Here is an 18,747-nt window from a genome sequence, read left to right on the forward strand (position 1 = left end):
AAATGATCTGACTACCTCAAAGTGAAGTTTTTGCCTTCCTACAGTGGCCTTTCACCCTGCCCTTTCCTCCAATCTGAAGAGAGCTGATGTTGATGGAACATATAATGGCTCCTTTCCTGTGTAGTAAAGTCAGCAATAAAGCTCAGTAATTAAGGTGACCGGGGAGGCCCAGCCCAGCAGGCTAGTGGTGTGGCGAACACTTTTAGAACTTCAAACAATATCAAAGTCACTGAGAAAGGGACCTAGTTCAGGACTGGTTTGAATTAAGCCTCACTTCCACACGCACTTTTCAAATCCAAGCTCAAACAAGAAAGCCAAGGCCTTCTGGATTTCATTAGAGCCAATTATCTTATCTGTTTCATCTCAGGCCTGACCCTAAGGCTGGCAAACAGCTATTCAGTGCGTTTGTGTGGTTGTTTGAGAAAGCCTCCAGCCAGCCAATGGCCTGAGGAACTGCTAATTAAAACACTGTTGCCCCCTGCCTCTAGTGATTAAATATTTTCAAGCTTTTGTAAATAATTTTTCCATTCTTTGCCCCAAGCCTCGGAGGTCCAATACATTCAGTAATTTATTTAGTTTGTCAGAGAATACTGCTGGAAATCTGACTATAATACAAATTTAGGAAACTTTTATACCTCTCAACTTCTGAAAGTGACATTTTATAAACGAGCAAACTATGTATACTGTTTCTGATGTAATTAAGTCCTAATGACCTTATTCTGTTTGAAGTGATATAGTGTATAACAGGGCTTACATTTTGTTGATGATCATCATATTTCCTCAAATGTCAACACGATATCTAGGCTCAGGGGCTTAATGAGATCATACATATCCTACAATTGATATTGAGGTACATATATGGTCTTTAGAATTGTAACTAAAGGGTGGGGTCAGTGTTCCAAAGCCTGACCTGGGAAGGATTGTATCCCAAGACACCATATTCAAACATAAAAATCTGCCAAGCTAGCCTGAGAATACCTTATCCATTATTTATTATTATTGTCATTACTTGTATTACCATAGCACCTACAAGCCCTTCTCATGGACCAGGACCCCGTTGTGCTAAGTGATGTACAAACACAGAACAAGACAGTCTCTGCCCCAAAGAGCTTATAATCTAAGTATAAAACAAGAGATAACAGATGGATACAGACACATGGGGGAGCAAACGAAACAATTTAACACAATATTGGTCAGCATGATAGGCAGTGGTATCAGCTTACCAGTGGCCTAACCATGGTCAAGTTTTTTTGTAGGCATCACAAGGAAAAGCTTTAAGGAGGACTTTGAAGGATGATGAGATGGTTTTGTGGATGTTTACAAGGAACTCCTCCTAAGCGTGAGGGGCTGTTTGTGGGAGAAAGCACAAAGGTGCTCATGTGAAAATGTAACAAGTGGGCAATGGAACCTGACATCATGGGCTGCTCAGCTGAAATTTTGATACTGAATTAAAGACAATAGGTAGGATGGGGATAAGCCATGATGGGCTTTGAAAGTGAAGACAAGCAGTTTATGTCTGATGCAAAAGAGACAGGAAGTCAGTGGAGGGATGTAAAGGTGGGTAACATGGTCAAAGTGACAGGCTAGGAAAATATTCATTACAGCAGCATTGTGAATGCGTATTAGAGGGGCAAGGTGGCATTTGTCAAGACAGAGGAAAGGATGTGGCAGTACTTGAGATATGAGATGATGAGAGCTTGGAGTTTTAGCAGTGTGCATGGACAGAAAAGGACGTCTCTTAGAAAGGTCATGCAAAAAGAATCTCCAAGGTGGATATATCCTAGATGTAAGGACCTAGAGAGAGGTCCAAGTCAAAGAAGACATATTGGTTAGGGGCCTGAATGACAGGCAGAATGATTGTGTTAACCACAGTGAGTGAGAAAGGAAAAAATGGGGAAGACTTGGGGGGAAGATTAAGAGCTCCATTTTAGCTATATTAAGCTTAAGCTGATGGCTAGACGTCCATGAGGAGATGTCAGATGGGCCAAGATTTTAGTTTGGACAGAAGGAGACCGGTCTGGAGTAAAGAGCATACCATAGAGATGGTAGCTGAATTTGTGTTTGTGGATGCACTTACCCAGAGAGAAAGTGTATACGACCAAGCCTTGTGGAACCCTCAGTGAAAGATGAACGAGAGATGAGGAGGATCACCAGAAGAACACACATGATTAAAAGCAATTAGAGAGGTAGGAAGAGAACAGAATCACGGAAGAAAAGGGACGACAAGATTTCAAGAAGTGTGTCAAAGGCAGCTAACAGATTCTGTTCACCAGAGTGATGAGGGTCGAGGATGGAATTGGAAGAGAACAACTCCAGATAGTGATTATATGCAGCGCACTCAATGAATTTATAGATGAAAGGGAGAAGGGGCAGTAGTTGGAGGGGCAAGTGGAGTCCAAGGTAGGGGTTTTATGATGGGAGAGACTAAAGTATATTTGTATTGTGCGGGGAAAGAGACAGAGGAGAATGAGAGGTTAAGGAGAAGAGTAAAGGAGGAGATGAGAGTGGATGTGAGGGAGATCAGATGGGATGGGATGGGGTCAGTGGGACATGTGGATGGTTTAGAGGAGGCAAGTGGATGAGAAATGTCTGTGTTTGTGACAGGGAAGGTGAAGAGAGTTGTAAGAGGGAAAGGAAGGCAAGCAGATGCTGTTTCAGAGAATTTAGTGAGTGCTTCTAGTAAAGAAAGAAATTTGAAGGGAAAAGGGTGCAGAGAAGTCTTAGCAAATACATTTCCATTGCTTAAAGGAAAATGCAAATGACTTGTTCTAATCATTTAAATAGCTAAATTGTCAATATATATATTGAAAAAATAAATGTTAAACCAGACGGCTTGATTCTCCTTTTCTCTTCAACTTTTACATGTGCTTTGGATTGGTGTAAATGACTGCACATCTTACTACCATTCTTATTTGGTAACATTTTACACCCAATTGCATGGTGTAAATGACAGAGAATCAGGCCCAGAATCTCCATTTGTTGAATGGTGTCTTTCAATGGTAGCTGGCATTTTGCTGATCCTCCCTGAGAGTGCATCTGATGGTGCAAAGTAGGAGTGAAATAATTGCCTTCCTTGTCAGTTACTGTTAGTCATTAGACAGTATCCGAGCTGTTGTAAATTCTCTATTTCTTTTTGAGTTAGCATTGATTATATGAAAAAAATTATAGCAACAATGTTTAAACTGTTTGATTTTCAGGGTTATTGGTGGTTGGTTAGTTTTTTGTTTCTTATTGAAGAAAAAGCATTTATTGTCTGATAAATGGATATTGATTGTCATTTGAAAAACTGAATCAGCTGTAGCTCACGAAAGCTTATGCTCAGATAAACTGGTTAGTCTCTAAGGTGCCACAAGTACTCCTTTTCTTCTTCCCCAGGGAGCTAGTTAGTGGAGGGGAAGTGGGGGCAGGGCTGTGCTGATGCTCCTAAGTTCTAGGGAATGATGATACCTTATCTTGTGAGAATGGAAGTGGTGGAAGGGGAAAGAGATTATCATATTCATGGCCACAGTTCCTTCATCCAGACACCTCTTGCTGGGTATTTGTGAATAAACCCACAGAGTTCCTTATCAGCCCAATAACTCAGGATCACTCAGCATAGGATGGAAAAGTCAGACAAAGCTTGTAGCCTTTACAGTGCTACTGCTGTCTAATGCATTTTCTTTATTGTCATTCTTTTTTTGACATGTTTGTATTTTTAAATGTATTGTTAATGTGTCTACAGAGACTCAGATAGGCAAATCATATAAGTTAAATAAATAATTAAAAGGACAGCAAATTATTTCAGCATATGTTGATGCAGGTGAATGCTTGCTCATTTTTTTTTTAACTTTCGTTACTTGAACAGTTGTTTAAACATAGCTAAAATAACTAATTTAAAGCCAGATTCTACCACCTTTACCCTGTTAGTAGTTCCACCACTCACTAGCATTAATGAGATTACTTCGGGAGTAAGCTGTTATTCAGTGTGAGTAAAAGTATCAGAACTCAGTCCTTAGAATATATACGTATAGAATTTACCCTGTAACAATGCCTTCTTACGATACAGCTGATTGATTCAGTCCTATGCCCTGATCTTCAGGTGTGTACAATTCTGCAGGTGTGTGGATAAAACGGAGGCCCACGTTTGCATCATCAAAAATAGACGACGGTAGCTTGCTATCTGAGCCTTCTTTTATTACTATTTGTAAAAAAGCAATTAAACTTTAATACCTCATTCTAATACACCACCTCACACTGAGGAGCACCTTACTCTACAAGGAGTTCTATTCACTTCAGTGGGGCTGTTTGTGGATAAAAGCAGTATTGCCAATTTCAATAATCATGAGCCAGGTGCCCCAAAAACATGAGACTTAAAAACAAAACAGGGTTCTCTTTTTTGTAGCCTGTTTACGAGCCCTTAGGGATCATGTTTTCAAGATTTTCTGCACAGCCATGTAGACTACATATTTATGTTAAAAAAAAATAAAATAAAAGCTGAAATTCTCACAATCACAGGATTCCAGGTGCTGGGGCTTTTAATAAAAATACTATATCATGGGACTCAGGATAAAAATCACAAAAATTGGAAACACTGAGTCAATTGCTTCTCAGCATAAGACAGTGTGTTAGAATATGTCCCTTAGAGATTTATTCTTCCTTGGAATGACTGCACAGGCATTGTTCGTAGTGACCTGAAGAAGAGTTCTGTGGCGCTCTAAAGCTTCTCTCTTTCACCAAACAGTTGGTCCAGTAAAAGATAGTACCGCACTCACCTTGCCTTTTTCATGTATAGGTACTGAGTAGAATGTATTTTGTATGAGAAAGGACGGAATTATGGTATGAACAATCTATGATACAACCACTCAATTCCTCTAGGATTAAAAAATACAACCCCAAGAAGTTTGTGCTACTCAACCATTAGTACACCCATGTGCACATATGAGTACATACACATACACACCACAGATGGACACACACTGACATACACACTGACACAGGTGGTTGCACGCACTTCTCTGCAATCCAAATCATGTTTTAATGGAGGCAAATACTAATTCCACTTCTTTTTTCTTCTTGAAGTATTTAAAAAATGGTGGTGATCTCATTAGCTAAACTAACTAAAGAAGGTATGAAAAAGAACTATGTAACTGAAAGGCCTCTGTTGCTGCTGTTCTTGAAATAACACTTCTGTCTGATTCTGGATAATGGGCTTTTACTAAAAATATCCACCAAAGGAAAACAGTTAAACAATACATAAAGCACTAGGGTGCAATCTTGTGGTTCTGTTACAGTCTGGAGCTCTGGAGCTGTTCCAGAGGAGAACATGTGGAGATAGATAGATAAATAGATAGATAGGCTATAGTATAGTTATCATAAGTTATTAGAAAGAAACAAAATTTTAAATTAGGGCTGGACAACTACACAATAAACCAGTGTTGATGCAGGACTTTACCTTCAGACCTGAGGTTTTGCCTGCCCTAAATACTACAGATATTTTGACTATCAAGAAAAATCCTCTAATACCACTTTTTCTATTTAATTTCTTCAAGGACATATGAGGTGATATTTCTTACCTCTTCACCAGAGTATTCAAAAGTTGGAAAATTCATTCTCCATATATCCCTAGTCTTCCATCTTTTTGGCTTGACAGAAATTGGAAAATACTAATAATGCTACAAAAGCTCAGGTACATTCCTGCTCTTTGAAAACCATGGACATTGCATGGCTTAGGGTTTTAATCAAATAGTTTTTAACCTGAACCCCATAAACTTGACACATGCCATATTTTATTATCCTTTCTCCCCTACCCCCTAGTAGGCCATGTTAATAAAAGAAACTGTGCATCTGTAGGAAAGTAAGCCGACACTAATTAATTTCTATAATGAAAGGTTCCATTTCTGTAGTTCCAGTAGGTTAAAGGAGCTTCATCTGCAATTTTAAAAAGCTGGTGCAGTTAGGGAGACAAGAAGATTTAGAGTGTTTTGGTGAGAAGTTGGGATTTCCAAATAAAAATACATAAGAGGGAAGAACAAGAGGTCACAGGATATAAGCACTGTTGCCACTTTTAGCTTGATGGTAAACTTTGAAGTCCAACAAAATGATGAGAGGCCATTTTTGCACTGTTTCAAATGACTCCCTTCTCGATTCCAGAGCAGAAAAAAAAAAAAAAAAGAACAACCTCTCCCTATCTACCAATGCAAATCTAAATGTGAAATGGCACTGGTCACTCTGGAGCTCTTCAGATCCAGAGGGAATGTCAGGAAACAAAGAAAACAGCATAGCTCCAAAATTTACCACCCACACTTTCAAAAATGTTACTAGAAAATCTCAGTCCTCATTCAGGACAACTGAATAAACCACATTAGAAGCTCATATATTAAGCTATTTTGAGAGAGAGCATTCCAAACAAACATTTACATAGCAAAACAGCTCTGCATTTTAAAACCTTCTCTCTCACAGATGCTTTGTCCAGTTACCTTTACATTTTCCCCAAAACATTTTCTCTGGCAGAAGAACATACATGAGAAATTGTTTATGTGGTTATTTTCCCTTTGCACAAATTCATCTGCAAAACTCACTCCTGCAATGCCTTAGTATGATGATCCACAAAGTAACAAAATTACATATTCTTAGCCTGAATAGAGGTGTGACTACTCTGACTATAGGAAAAAAAACAGGAGTACTTGTGGCACCTCAGAGACGAACAAATTTATTTGGGCATAAGCCTTCGTGGGCTAAATCCCACTCCCATGAAAGCTTATGCCCAAATAAATTTGTTCGTCTCTAAGGTGCCACAAGTACTTCTCGTTTTTTTTGCTGATACAGACTAACACGGCTACCGCTCTGAAATCTGACTATAGAGTTATTTGTGACTCCTCTGTATTGTCTTTCTAATTTAGGGTTACATTGTGCAATTTACACAGAAACCAGTATATGCATCTCATCTATTTATACTGTAAGCGATTCAGGATTGAGGCTATCTCGGACCATATGCCTGGCACAATGGGGGTCTGGTCTCAGCTGAGGTCACCAGGCAAGTACATACAACAACACTGATCACTCTGGTTACAGTGTGTATGGTAACACCCATTATTTCATGTTCTCTGTGTATATAAATCTCCCCACTGTATTTTCCACTGAATGCATCCGATGAAGTGAGCTGTAGCTCACGAAAGCTCATGCTCAAGTAAATTTGTTAGTCTCTAAGGTGCCACAAGTACTCCTTTTCTTTTTACTGATTAAAGGATATCTAGTAATAATTTTCAGAAGAGGCAATTTCCTCTACAGAGGGATATCCATAGTGGAATTGATTCCATGTAGTCACTATACTAATGTCCTAATAGTTCACTTACTTCTAAGTGTAGCTAGGGAAAACATTATCTGTTGTCTCATATTTTATTTTCTTATTTTATCCAAAAAATACTAATTCTCAGCTAGAGATTTATGCAGCATTATAGAATGGGCATACTACTTATTAAATAGTACCATAATAATATTGAAAATATTATACAACCATTATATAAATCAATAGTACGCCATCATGTGGCATGTTACGTTCACTTCTGATCTCAAAGATGACATTGCAGAAAGAGAAGGGCTTCAGAGATGGGTGACAAGTTTTCATTATATGGGTAGTTTGAAGAGTCTGTATTATTCCATTACTGAGATATTTAGGGTTAAAATAAAGTCTGACATCAGGTGCTAAATTTCTTGAAAGACCCATTATTTAATTAATTTTAACTCTCAAACTAATTAATGGATTTACTTGTAAATTCTCTGAAAATTCAGTCTATTCTCAAAGAATAAGTGCTGAATTTTTAGGGGGAAATGTTATATTTCTCATATCTAACTAAGAGGATGGGTGCCTGCTTTAAGTGCAAAACTCAGCTCAACCTTAAATCTGAAGCCACAAATGGCATCTCCGTAATACTCAGCTATGTGCTGGTCAGCCAAAAGGTCTGAAAAAGGTAGTGAGCATACAAATATGATATGTACTTCATACTGACCAATAACTTAGAGCAACATTTCCCAAACATGAAAGCTGAACCTCACTCCTCATTAAGGAAAATGAAACCAATCACTTCAATCCTTCTAGGTTAGCAGGGTAACATGGAGGAAACTAGCATTGCCATGACTCCTCACTCCATACTTTTTGAAAATGCTGCCTAAATGAGATTCTCTTCTTCCCATGAGTGAAATATCCTGAGAACTCTGGGGATAACTAAATTACTGATACTATTTAACACATGGGGCACATACTTTTAGGCAGTTTTGGAAAAATGAGTCAGCCATGAAGTAAGAAACTACATGTATGAATGGATACAGACATCTAAGTACTATTTTAATAAACAATTAGCCAATTTGCATGTACAACTGAATAAATGAGAGGGAGTGTCAGGCCTCATATTTATCCAGATCTGTCCCTCAATATTATTAACAGTTGTGTTTAGTGATGCCAAAACAAGCAAGCATAAAATAAAAACTAGTTGGCAGAATGAAAACTCTGAATTATTTTCAACATCAACTTTCCTACTTGTGTTATAGAAAGCTTTGTCCTTCTGTCTTTTAGCATCGAGCTAAATTTTCCACTTATCTCTTTGTGGTCAACAAATCAAGCACTTCAGTATGTGTTAAACTTAACATGAATAACCATACAAGCAACAGTCTTAGCAGAAACGCAAAAGAAACTGAAGGAAAAACATTTTCTTTTACACAATAGAGAGAGACATTTTCAAGCTGGCTGCATACATTTAAAACTTTTGTTTGTATTGAAAAAAATACGTGATCTGAACTCTATCTGTGCTGAAATGTGTTTTTGTTTTGTTTTGCACATAAATGAGTGTCTGTCAGTTTAAAGAAGTGATAAAACAGCATGAAACCAACATGGCAGCCACAAGCCAGCATGGTGGTTTTTCACAGCTCTCCTAGCACACCCATGGGAGCCACTCATCCAGCACACTTTTAAAGTGACTGCTCTGTACTAGGCTTCTAGCTCATCTGCAACTGGGTTCATGGGTTCTTATACATGTAAGGTGGTTTGTTTTCACTTCTTCTGTGAATACTACAGGATTTTCCTAGGTTGCTTTAGGGGGGAAAAGACTGAGATTTACTCTTGTTCAGCACAAATAAGACATGTTAATTGGATTCATCCGGTGATAGATCAGCATATCAGACGAGATGTGCATTTATGTGCATGTGAGTGCGGGTTCCTAAGAACAGATATCTACATAAAGCATTACATTCATGACATCGAAAGTATCAATGAAGGCCGAATACCTGACTATAAAACAAAAATCTAATAGAGGGAAAAAAGCGGGTGTCTGTTTCTATGGCCATTATTGTTTAGAAGGGCCTCTGTTGTGAAATTAGTGTCAATCAAGCAATAATTGGCGCCCTACGCCATAGTTGCCAACATTTTAAAAAATGAGCCTATGGCAATTCTGGGAAGAAGCCAGAGCTCTGAAGGCTGTTTGTATTACCGCTATCGGAGGGGGATTTGCTTCTACCCTGTCACTGCCTTCATTATGTTGGGTGGCACCATCTTGGTCCTCTGTGTTGCTCATATAACTCATTTTTTTCATTTCTCAACATCAGACCAGCTGACACCTGATGCTCTTTTTACATCCTCTTGGTCCTGGCTTTGGCCCTATCTGTCTGGGTGTGCCAGCTGACTGCTGCTACTCTGACATTGTCTTTGGTTTTGTCTCTATCAGTGTCCTGAGTCTGTTGCTACTTCATACAACCTGTCCCATTGCAACTTGAACAGTTGCCTTTTGCCATTGCTTTTGGACTATAGGACAGCTGGACTCAGACCTGCTCACCAGCGTGTAACAACCTCAGGTCCTCGGCTTTGTTGTAGTGGACTACCCGCTTAACTTGGCATTCTCTTAACTGTTTCTGTTTACCTGTTCTGCACTAGTGGTTGTTATTGTTTTGATCCTTTCCCTGAACATTTAGCTGCCCTTGCTATTTGGAGGCATTTCTCTAGGGATTTCTCTGTTTCTCTCAACAATCATTTCCGTAAGCTGAGAACGGGTCTTTAATTAAGGAATGTTTAATGTCACCAATGTGGATGCCAGAGTTCTCAGCTCTGTAACCTAAGAATTTATCCCCTCTTCTGCTTCTTGGTTTCAGGTAAAAAAAAATCAGAATCTTTCTACATTCTCATTCTGTTGGGGTCACAGCACTCATCAAGCACCTTTGTCAGCTGTTCCAGGGTTTCAGGCATTATTCCAGGCAACAATATCTTCGTGAAAACCCGGGGGACTGTGGACAGGCCATTGGGAAGAGCGGTGAATTGGTAATGAGTCTGGTTTACAATAAACCTGACAAATCATCTGTGGCCACAGAAGATAGAAATATAAAAGTAAGCGTCCTTCAAGTCAAGGGCGGATCCAGGGAGGGAATGACAGAGGCCAGGAAGAGCATGCAGAACCTCAGTTTCTGAGCTATCTCTTGAGGCAATGCAGGTCCAGGATGGGATGAAGGCCCCCATTAGCTTTGGGATTAGGAAATAATAGGAGTAAAACACCTTCCCTCTCAAGTTTTGAGGTACCTCCTCCACAGCCCCCATCCATAGGAGGGTCTGCACCTCCTGGGAAAGGAGTTGCTCATGAGAAGGGTCCCTGAAGAGGGACAGGAATAGGGGTGGGAGGGAGGGGTAGATAAAAATTGCACAGTATAACAAATTGCCATAGTATTTAGAATCCAGTGGTTCAATGTTATGCAGGACCATGCTGGGCTGACATGGGGCAGCCAGTCCAAAAATAAAGAGGAAGCAGGATCTGAAGCAGGAAGTGGTATAATACCCTGGGGTGCACCTTCTAAAGGCCTGCTTGGACCCACCAGAGAACCTTTGTGACCCCGACGGGAGGTTGAGGTGGATGGAAATAGTTGACAGCACTTGTAACCTCTCTCTTTTCTCTGATAAGGTTCCTGTCTTGGAGGCGGAGCTGAGAAGTATGGCAGCTGTTGGGGCCTGAAGTGCTTCGTCGAATCAGATGGAGCACACTGGACTCAATGATCTCAGCAGAATCAATGGTGCCACCATGGGACCAGGGATGGAGGAATGGCCCAACGTGGGTCGCACTCCATCACCTTCCCCTTGCTTACCTTTCTTTGGCAGCAGCGAGGCACCCTCTATCGGTGTGCTGCTTTTTGTGCTTCTTTCTTGGCACCAGGGATGGAGAGCAGTGCCGGGATGCACACAGTGGCGGAGGAGCACTTTGCACAGAGGCTGAAGTGCTGAATCCAAGGGGCTTAGTTCTGAAGCCGGTCTAAGAGCCGCTTCCATTAGGATATCCTTAAGTCTGATCACTCTGACCTTCTTTGTGCAAGGTTTAAAGTCCCAACAAATTTGGCAGTGGTCTTACATATGAGAGTCTCTCAGACACTTCAGACAACTGGGGTGTGGGTTGCTCATGGGCATAGGCTTCGCAACCATCACGGGCAGTAAGAAGGAACTGAGAGGGTGTGGAGCCGGCAGTGCCCCTTATACATGTGCATAAGCGTGCAGCACCAGAGGGCATCAGAGCTGGCCCACTGAATATCACTGAGAGAAAAATCTCTGGCAACAATCTGGCAAATCATCTTAGGTGTTCACACACCTAACGTGGAATGGACATGAGCAAGCACTCAACGAAGAGCTAAACTGGCTCTTTTTTAAGACAACTATATACACAGATGCTGTATCTGCAGCTAGCATTCAAGCCAAGAGCACACAGACTGACTTTATGGTGCCTCCTCCAAACTCCTCCTTCCTGAAACCTGCGCTCCTCCCTCCAAATTCCATTCAGGTTGCTATATTGACAACTATGCTAAACCATCATCACAATTAGTACTAATTGTATTCATGATGGCACTCTCAAAAGAGAGGCAAAGATTACTGAGGCAAATAGACTGAATTATCCTCTTATTCTTAAAGGAGTTCTATTCAGGGAAGGTTTGAGGCACAGGGGTGTGGTACTGAAGGGACACTTTTACTACTACACCTGCTCTTTTAGATAAATGGAGCACATCAGTATCCATTACAAACAATCCCATGCTATTTAGTAGCATCACATTCACAAAAAGAGTTTCAAAATAAAATAATAATAACTGTAGAACAATGCAGAAGTGGTATCCACATTATTTGGACATAACTATGGGTTTTAAAGGGACACTGTTAGAATGGCAATACCAAATTTTGACATAACAGCTAGATAAAATGAATTAAGCTGCCTACATTTTTATGTGAAGGCACAGTAGTAAAATTAAATTTATAAAAGTCTGTATTTTTTTTTCAAAGTTGGAACAAGTTGTTATTGTATGGTTGCAGACTTGCTAAAATTATTTATTCTTTAATAAATAACAATATTTTTCTTTTTCTAAAATTTGCCTTTCAAAGTCTGAAGTCCTCTTTTTAGTCATGACACCAGCACAGCATGGACAGGAGCAAAACAAGCTTCTCCACAGTGTTCATGAATGTGCCTCAAACTTGACCTGTGGGGAATAGATTTAGGCTGGATCATTAATTTCCTGTCTCTGCTGTCAGTGATAAGTATGGCAGTGGTCTCTGTGATGTAAACTTCTACCCATTAAAAAGGGCTGAGACCACCAACTCATTTCACATAAGCCATAATATGGTGACAATTTCACTCACTACCAACCTGGGCTGGAGTTGAACCAGGAACGTAGAGGTGAGAAGCACTATAGCCCAGTATTAGTCCTGAGTCAGCCAATCTCCTCGCTTTTATAAAATCTCAAACAAAGAACAAGACTGACCTTGGCAACAGAGTAAATGAAACTTTTAAGGGAGTCAAATTTTGGGGCCTACCACCTTGATAATGTCCCTTGAAATAACTGGCTGTTTGGTTAGGCTGTTTTAAGTAAGGCAAATGGTGTAAGTAAAATTAAAACCCTTTTCACAAAAACAGTAACAGATCGTAATTTTCTATGTTTAGGGTTTAGGCTTTGAATTCAGTTGTGTGATGTCTAAATACAAAACCTTCTTGGATACTGTACATACCACTTCATGGACCACCCAAGAGGTGTTACAGAAAAAAAAAGTTTTATATGTTTGTGGTATATTTGCTTTATCGTACAGGTTCAGAGTTATATATTTTAGATAAACCATTTCAAATTATAAGTCTTGACAGGGTCAGAGGTACAAGTTAGTGGACTCACTGCCATTTTTGAACTGCAGCCATTACAAATTGAAGCCTGGTATTTCCCAGCAGTTACAGTTTGCCCAGTCTTGACTGGCACTTGTTCACCAAGCCCTTCCACAGCAATAAGACCAAATGCATTCTGCTTTACTGTGAAAGGAAATGATGTATGAAATGTAGGGCTGCTGGAAGTAAGTACAGTAGGGCATGTTTTAAATAGGTTCTTTCTCCTCTGGCCCAATGAAAACAGATTATCAAAAGCCAATGCTTCATGGCTGAAAGAGTGATCCGTCATTTAGAATGAGATATTTCACTGATATTATGTTTCACAGGTACTTATTTTAAAGCAAATAACACCTTATTGTATTGCACAGACGATACCATTCTTGGCCAAATCCATGAACCTTAGTAGGAGTTTTACCTGAGTAAGGTGTGAAGGATTTGGCCCATATTATACTTTACTGGTATTTTCTATACTTCTATACAATTACAATGCAGTTAAAACTACGTATTTTTCTCATACCGGGTAAAATTGTTTACATTTAACTTTAATAGTGGTACATGTGAGGAGGTAGATGTAAAGTTGGTTTACTGCTATCGTATAATAATGATGTTTATCAGTGACTGATTAAATTATCAAACATTTTCTTGTATATTTTGAGTTGATGGCCAGAACAAGTAAATTGCTTGTTTATTAAAACCTATAATGTTTCCAAGAATCATAAATTTTATAAAAAGTCTAGTTTTATATATTTTGTAGTATATTTGCTATATAGTGCCGGTATAAAGTTGCATATTCTTGATATAACTTTTCAAATTGCAAGTCTTGACAGACGTCAGAGGTAAAAAAGTTAGCGGTCTTGTTGCCATTTTGCTTAAACAGTTATTTTAAACTAGTTCCACCATGGGTCATTTTTTATGTCTTTCAGGATTACTATAGTTGTTACTTGTGTGAGCTTTCACTCTACTGCCAGTTTTGGCACTTTTAGAAGGAAACAAATACCAACCTGAATGCTGTTAGGTACTCTACATCTCCCATGGGGGGATCCAAGCCACCTGTCCAAGCAATATTTACATTATATCCTTTGCCAAGGCCTCTTCCAACCTGAAAAGACAGGGGAAAGTGCCAAAGGGGGAGGGGAGCAGGAAAAGGGGAGATGAAAAAAATAAGAAAACATACAAATGTGTGCTTTTGAAACAAACATCAAACACCATGTCAAATCAGCCCAGCCTTGTTTGACAGGGACTGTTCTGGGTTATACACTTGTTCTCTACTGGTCCTCCAGTCCCAATGGACAATTTGGTAATCTGGTGTAATTTAAAGCACCAGCGAAGGACGAGAAAATTAGGGGTAATCATGCAAAGCAATTACCTGAAAGATGCAAATAAAAATGGGTCTCTAAAGAAATAAACCTAACCTCATTTGGGGCTCCACTGCCAGGGAAGAAGTTGCCTTCATCATAGCGATGGAGGGAAACATACAGGATGCTGGGGTCAGCATAAAAAGCCTGCTGTGTACCATTGCCATGGTGAACATCCTAAAGGGGAAATTAAATAGATGACAAATGCAATAATGTCCAACTCAGTGAGTAGAGATAAGTTCTTCTCTCTCTCTCTCTCTCTCTCTCTCTCTCTCTTCCCCTCCCTCCTCTTTTCTCTTTCCCACTCCCTCCACCACCCCTATACTTCCTGAACTTTCAGGCAAATTACTCTTTAATGCACTCATTTTTTAAACTGGCTTCTAAAAATCAGGAAACCACAGTGAGCGTGCCCTGGAGACTCCAGATGAGCAGTCATTGAGAAATCCCAGTCCTTTTGTACAATTAGATATTTATACACCGGCTCTTTGTACTCCTTGCCTCAGTGATGGAATCTAGCATCCTGTTTTATGGAGGAATTTTATGACTTATTAACTGCCAACAGTTCATAACCCCTCAGGCTTAATTAACTAGCCTCACTGGCCTCTGAAGAAAGACTAATGTTTAAACTACAAACTAGTATTTTGCAAAAGGATCTATGGTTTACAGAGCATTTTCGCAATTCTTGACAGAACACTAACCATAAGTGCGTTCATTGATTTGCCAAGTTCCACTACTGAGGTCAAAGGCTTTGCGACCAGCTGAGTAAATTGGCTTTCTTGAAACATTCAGTTCAGTTAGCAGTCCCTCAGCAGTTAGATCCACATCAAAAGATGCCAGATGCAGAAGGACTTCATACTTCATTTTTGCAAAATCATGACGGCAACAGTCAAAGACATAGCAGTATGATCTCATTAGCTATTAAATCATCTGGCAGAGAAGAGCTGATAGTATGGTGCCTTCCACAACCAGGGAATGACCATAGCCAATTTGTATATTTCAAACATTATATAACAGCCCGAACACCAGTGCACAGGAAATCTCTTTCTTTAAATAAAATATTTTAAAAAATATTTAGAGAATGAGCATACGATAATGCATAATGGTTTAAACTTTTCAAATTTCTTTTTTGTTTCTTCACAATTGTCTCATTGTACAGTATATGGTTAGATACATATGGGGTTTTATAAGTGAAAAGGGAAAACCCAGGTGCACTGTGGTGGAAGAAAACTGAAGGGTTTGGGGTTTTTTTCTAAACTTCCACATTGAACCTTATAAGAGGCTGAAAGATTTCAGATGTTGATTCTGCTTCTTTACTCCATCTGAGTAAAAATATAGATTTCAAGAAGCTATACCGCAAGGAGAATAAACAAAATATTTTGAAAAGCAACCCTAATGCTTTGACTGCATTTTCATTACAAACGAGTGTCCTTGGGTCTGGGCTGATATATAGTCTTCAAAAAATATTTTATTCAAAACCTCTCAACAAAATTGCCAGCTGTTCATCATTCATCTATTCACTGTGATCTCTGGGCACCAGATACAAATTAAAGGAACATAAAAATAAATGATATAAAGGCCTGTGCTCTCCATTCTTAAGTTGGCTTCTACTGTCATGGGGTTTGATTTTTTTAATATGTTCTTGTTCCAACAATTTTTAAATTATAGGAATTAAAATAGACACTTGGGCCTTTTATATACTTCTTCATCTTCTATCCTGCAAAAAAATAATTTTCTATTGTAAACTTAAATTTTGCCAATGAAAATAGTCCAGAAATGCCATTGAGTAGACAAAGATATCTGCATGGTAAGGATAATGTATTCTACTATTAATCAGTTATATGGTTTGTGTATGGACTGGGTTCTGAGCCTATCCTTCTTGGATGAAATGTATGACTTATTCAGAAACTATGGATCAATCCAAAAACTGAGATTTATTCATAGGAAGGAATGAAAAAAGAAAAGCAGAAAGGGAGGTGTTTTTTTCCCCTGGCGTAGACGTAGAAAGTTTCAAAATGAAAAACACAGAAGTTAAAGTTATATATACCAAAGCATTTCTGAACTTTAAGGAATGCGCTGGACTGAATATTATTAATTATTATTACTTATTATTATTATTATTGTAGTAGCCCCTACAGGTCTCAGTCAGCTTGGGGCCGCATTGTGCTCGCCACTATAAACATATAGCCTGGAAGGTCAATTAGAAATCCCAGGGTACATCTACACTTGAAATGCTACAGCGGCACAGCTGCAGCGCTGCAATTGTGCCTCTGTAAGTGTGGACCCTGACTGCATCCACGGAAGGGATTCTCCCACTGATGTAGTTCATTCATCTCCCCAAGAGGCAGTAGCTAGGCTGATGGGAGAATTTTTCCTAATACTGCGGATTAGGTCAGCATAGTAACATTTTTCAAGGATGTCGATTTTTCACGCTCCTAACATCTATGATTCAATGTTATCTTTCAGGTGAGACCACTAAGGGCAGTTCTCCTTTGCTTTGAATGGACATTAGTGCTCTCATAGGTAATTAGCTACATTTGGATTGTGTCTTTGCCTCTATGTTCATAGAAGGGGCAACACGTTGTTGCATTGACCCTGGAGGAGATCAGAGACCAGACTGTGACTGTTCCAGGGGTGAAGTCATCTGTGCCAGCCCTCCGTACCAGCTCAGCTCAACATGTTTGTGGAGGAGAGCCAGAGGGGAGCTGAGCGTTACTTGCCATTCAAAATTCAAGCTGGGTTTCTTAGTGGAGATTGGTCAAATAGGCCTCTTGTTTATAATTCTCTTCCCGGACTGGATGACAGTAACATTATAAGCAGATCTAAACTTTACATAGGTTTGCTAGGAGTTTATAAACTTAAAATTTACTTCATGCTAGTAAATCCCAATCACCTGACTAACCCCAGTGAGCAAATGGACACAAAATACAGTGGAAGTGAATTTGTTCACAAATCCTGATGAGTTTCTGCAGAAATATGTTTGCGCTGTTCTTTCTCTCCATCAGTGCATTCCTAAACCATAGGGTAAAACTTCTGATAAATATTTGAAAACTATTCCAAGAATATCAATAATTACTTTTATATTTATTTTAACCATATATTTCTTCATTTGCTATTTCTCTTGCTTACACTTTCCCCTCCCCCCTCTCTTTTTCCTTAACTACTAGTATGCACACTTAAGTAAACAAAAGTGCTAGATGGTAAGGCCATGACTTCACAATAAGATTTAATTATGAGAGCAGATATGAACAAGATTTAGACTATTAAGCCATGCACTTCAAAAAACCTTTAACATATTTTGTCTTTAAATCTTTTATCACCTGCAAAAATTAATTAAGTGCAGATGTAACAGGTTAGGTTTTGATGCCAGGGTTCATTTCCTGTCTATGCTTTGTCAGACAACCTATTACACCTCCTCATGAACTGTAGGCAAAACAAAAATGGTGCTCATAAATCAACATTCAGCTTTCTCTGGGCTGTGTATTGAGCTGATCCTTTAAGTATGAAGCAAAGCTCCAATTCATTATTCATGAAAATAATATAGACAACATGCCAAGCGTCATCTGTATTTAAATAAACCATCTGTTAAACAAATTAGAACTCTATTGTGTAAGAATGCATTCTATTAAAATACTAGATTAATCCAATGAAGTTGACTTTTAATCATTTTGCTCTCCTGCAGGGAATCATCCAAAGATGGCATATATGATTTGAAAACTTTTCGGAGAGAATGACTTGTTGATTTGTTTTAATAATATCAATGTTACTCAACAAGCAGATGGGGGAAGTGGCCAATTTGGTTACCAAAGCAACAGCATTCTTTAAAGCATATCAGACTATTTAAAGTCTGTATTCTGTAGGGAAAAGTAAACTTGGGTTCTGTTGGGTTATTTTAACAGTGGAAGTATCAATTCATTTAAGGACCATAAATGTTGCCCTGATCTGTGCCTTCTTCTCATTAAGTTGCAGTTAACACCATTAAAGTGAAACATAGATGTTTATAGTTTCAGTACTGCCATCCTGGCTTTAATGAGTTCCCAAATTCAAAGGAAATACACACTTTTATTTCTTGTAAGTATTAAAGGCAGGAAAGCCTGACATACAAATATAAATTCATTATATTTTATCTAGATGCACTGAAAGTGTGATGCTTGCCAAGAATACATACCAGATCTACAATCAATATCTTGCCTATATTTAGCTTGTCTCTCAAGTATTTGGCAGTAATTGCAACCGAATTAAAAAAGCAGAACCCCCTGTGGAAT

General features: G+C 39.0%; 1 protein-coding gene across 1 annotated transcript in view; it reads right to left on the reverse strand.

Annotated features, from left to right (window-relative positions):
- The window catches only part of HDAC9 (histone deacetylase 9), a 547,732-nt gene that overhangs the window by 92,000 nt on the left and 436,985 nt on the right, over positions 1 to 18,747 (reverse strand). The window contains exons 19-21 of the mRNA XM_077811396.1: positions 18,651 to 18,738; positions 14,543 to 14,662; positions 14,132 to 14,229 (exon numbers count right to left, since the gene is read on the reverse strand). Of these exons, the coding sequence (XP_077667522.1) occupies positions 14,132 to 14,229; positions 14,543 to 14,662; positions 18,651 to 18,738 (306 nt within the window). The remainder of the gene's footprint in view (positions 1 to 14,131; positions 14,230 to 14,542; positions 14,663 to 18,650; positions 18,739 to 18,747) is intronic.

This window comes from Eretmochelys imbricata, chromosome 2 (assembly GCF_965152235.1).
Source record: "Eretmochelys imbricata isolate rEreImb1 chromosome 2, rEreImb1.hap1, whole genome shotgun sequence".
NCBI classification, from domain to species: Eukaryota; Metazoa; Chordata; order Testudines; family Cheloniidae; genus Eretmochelys; species Eretmochelys imbricata.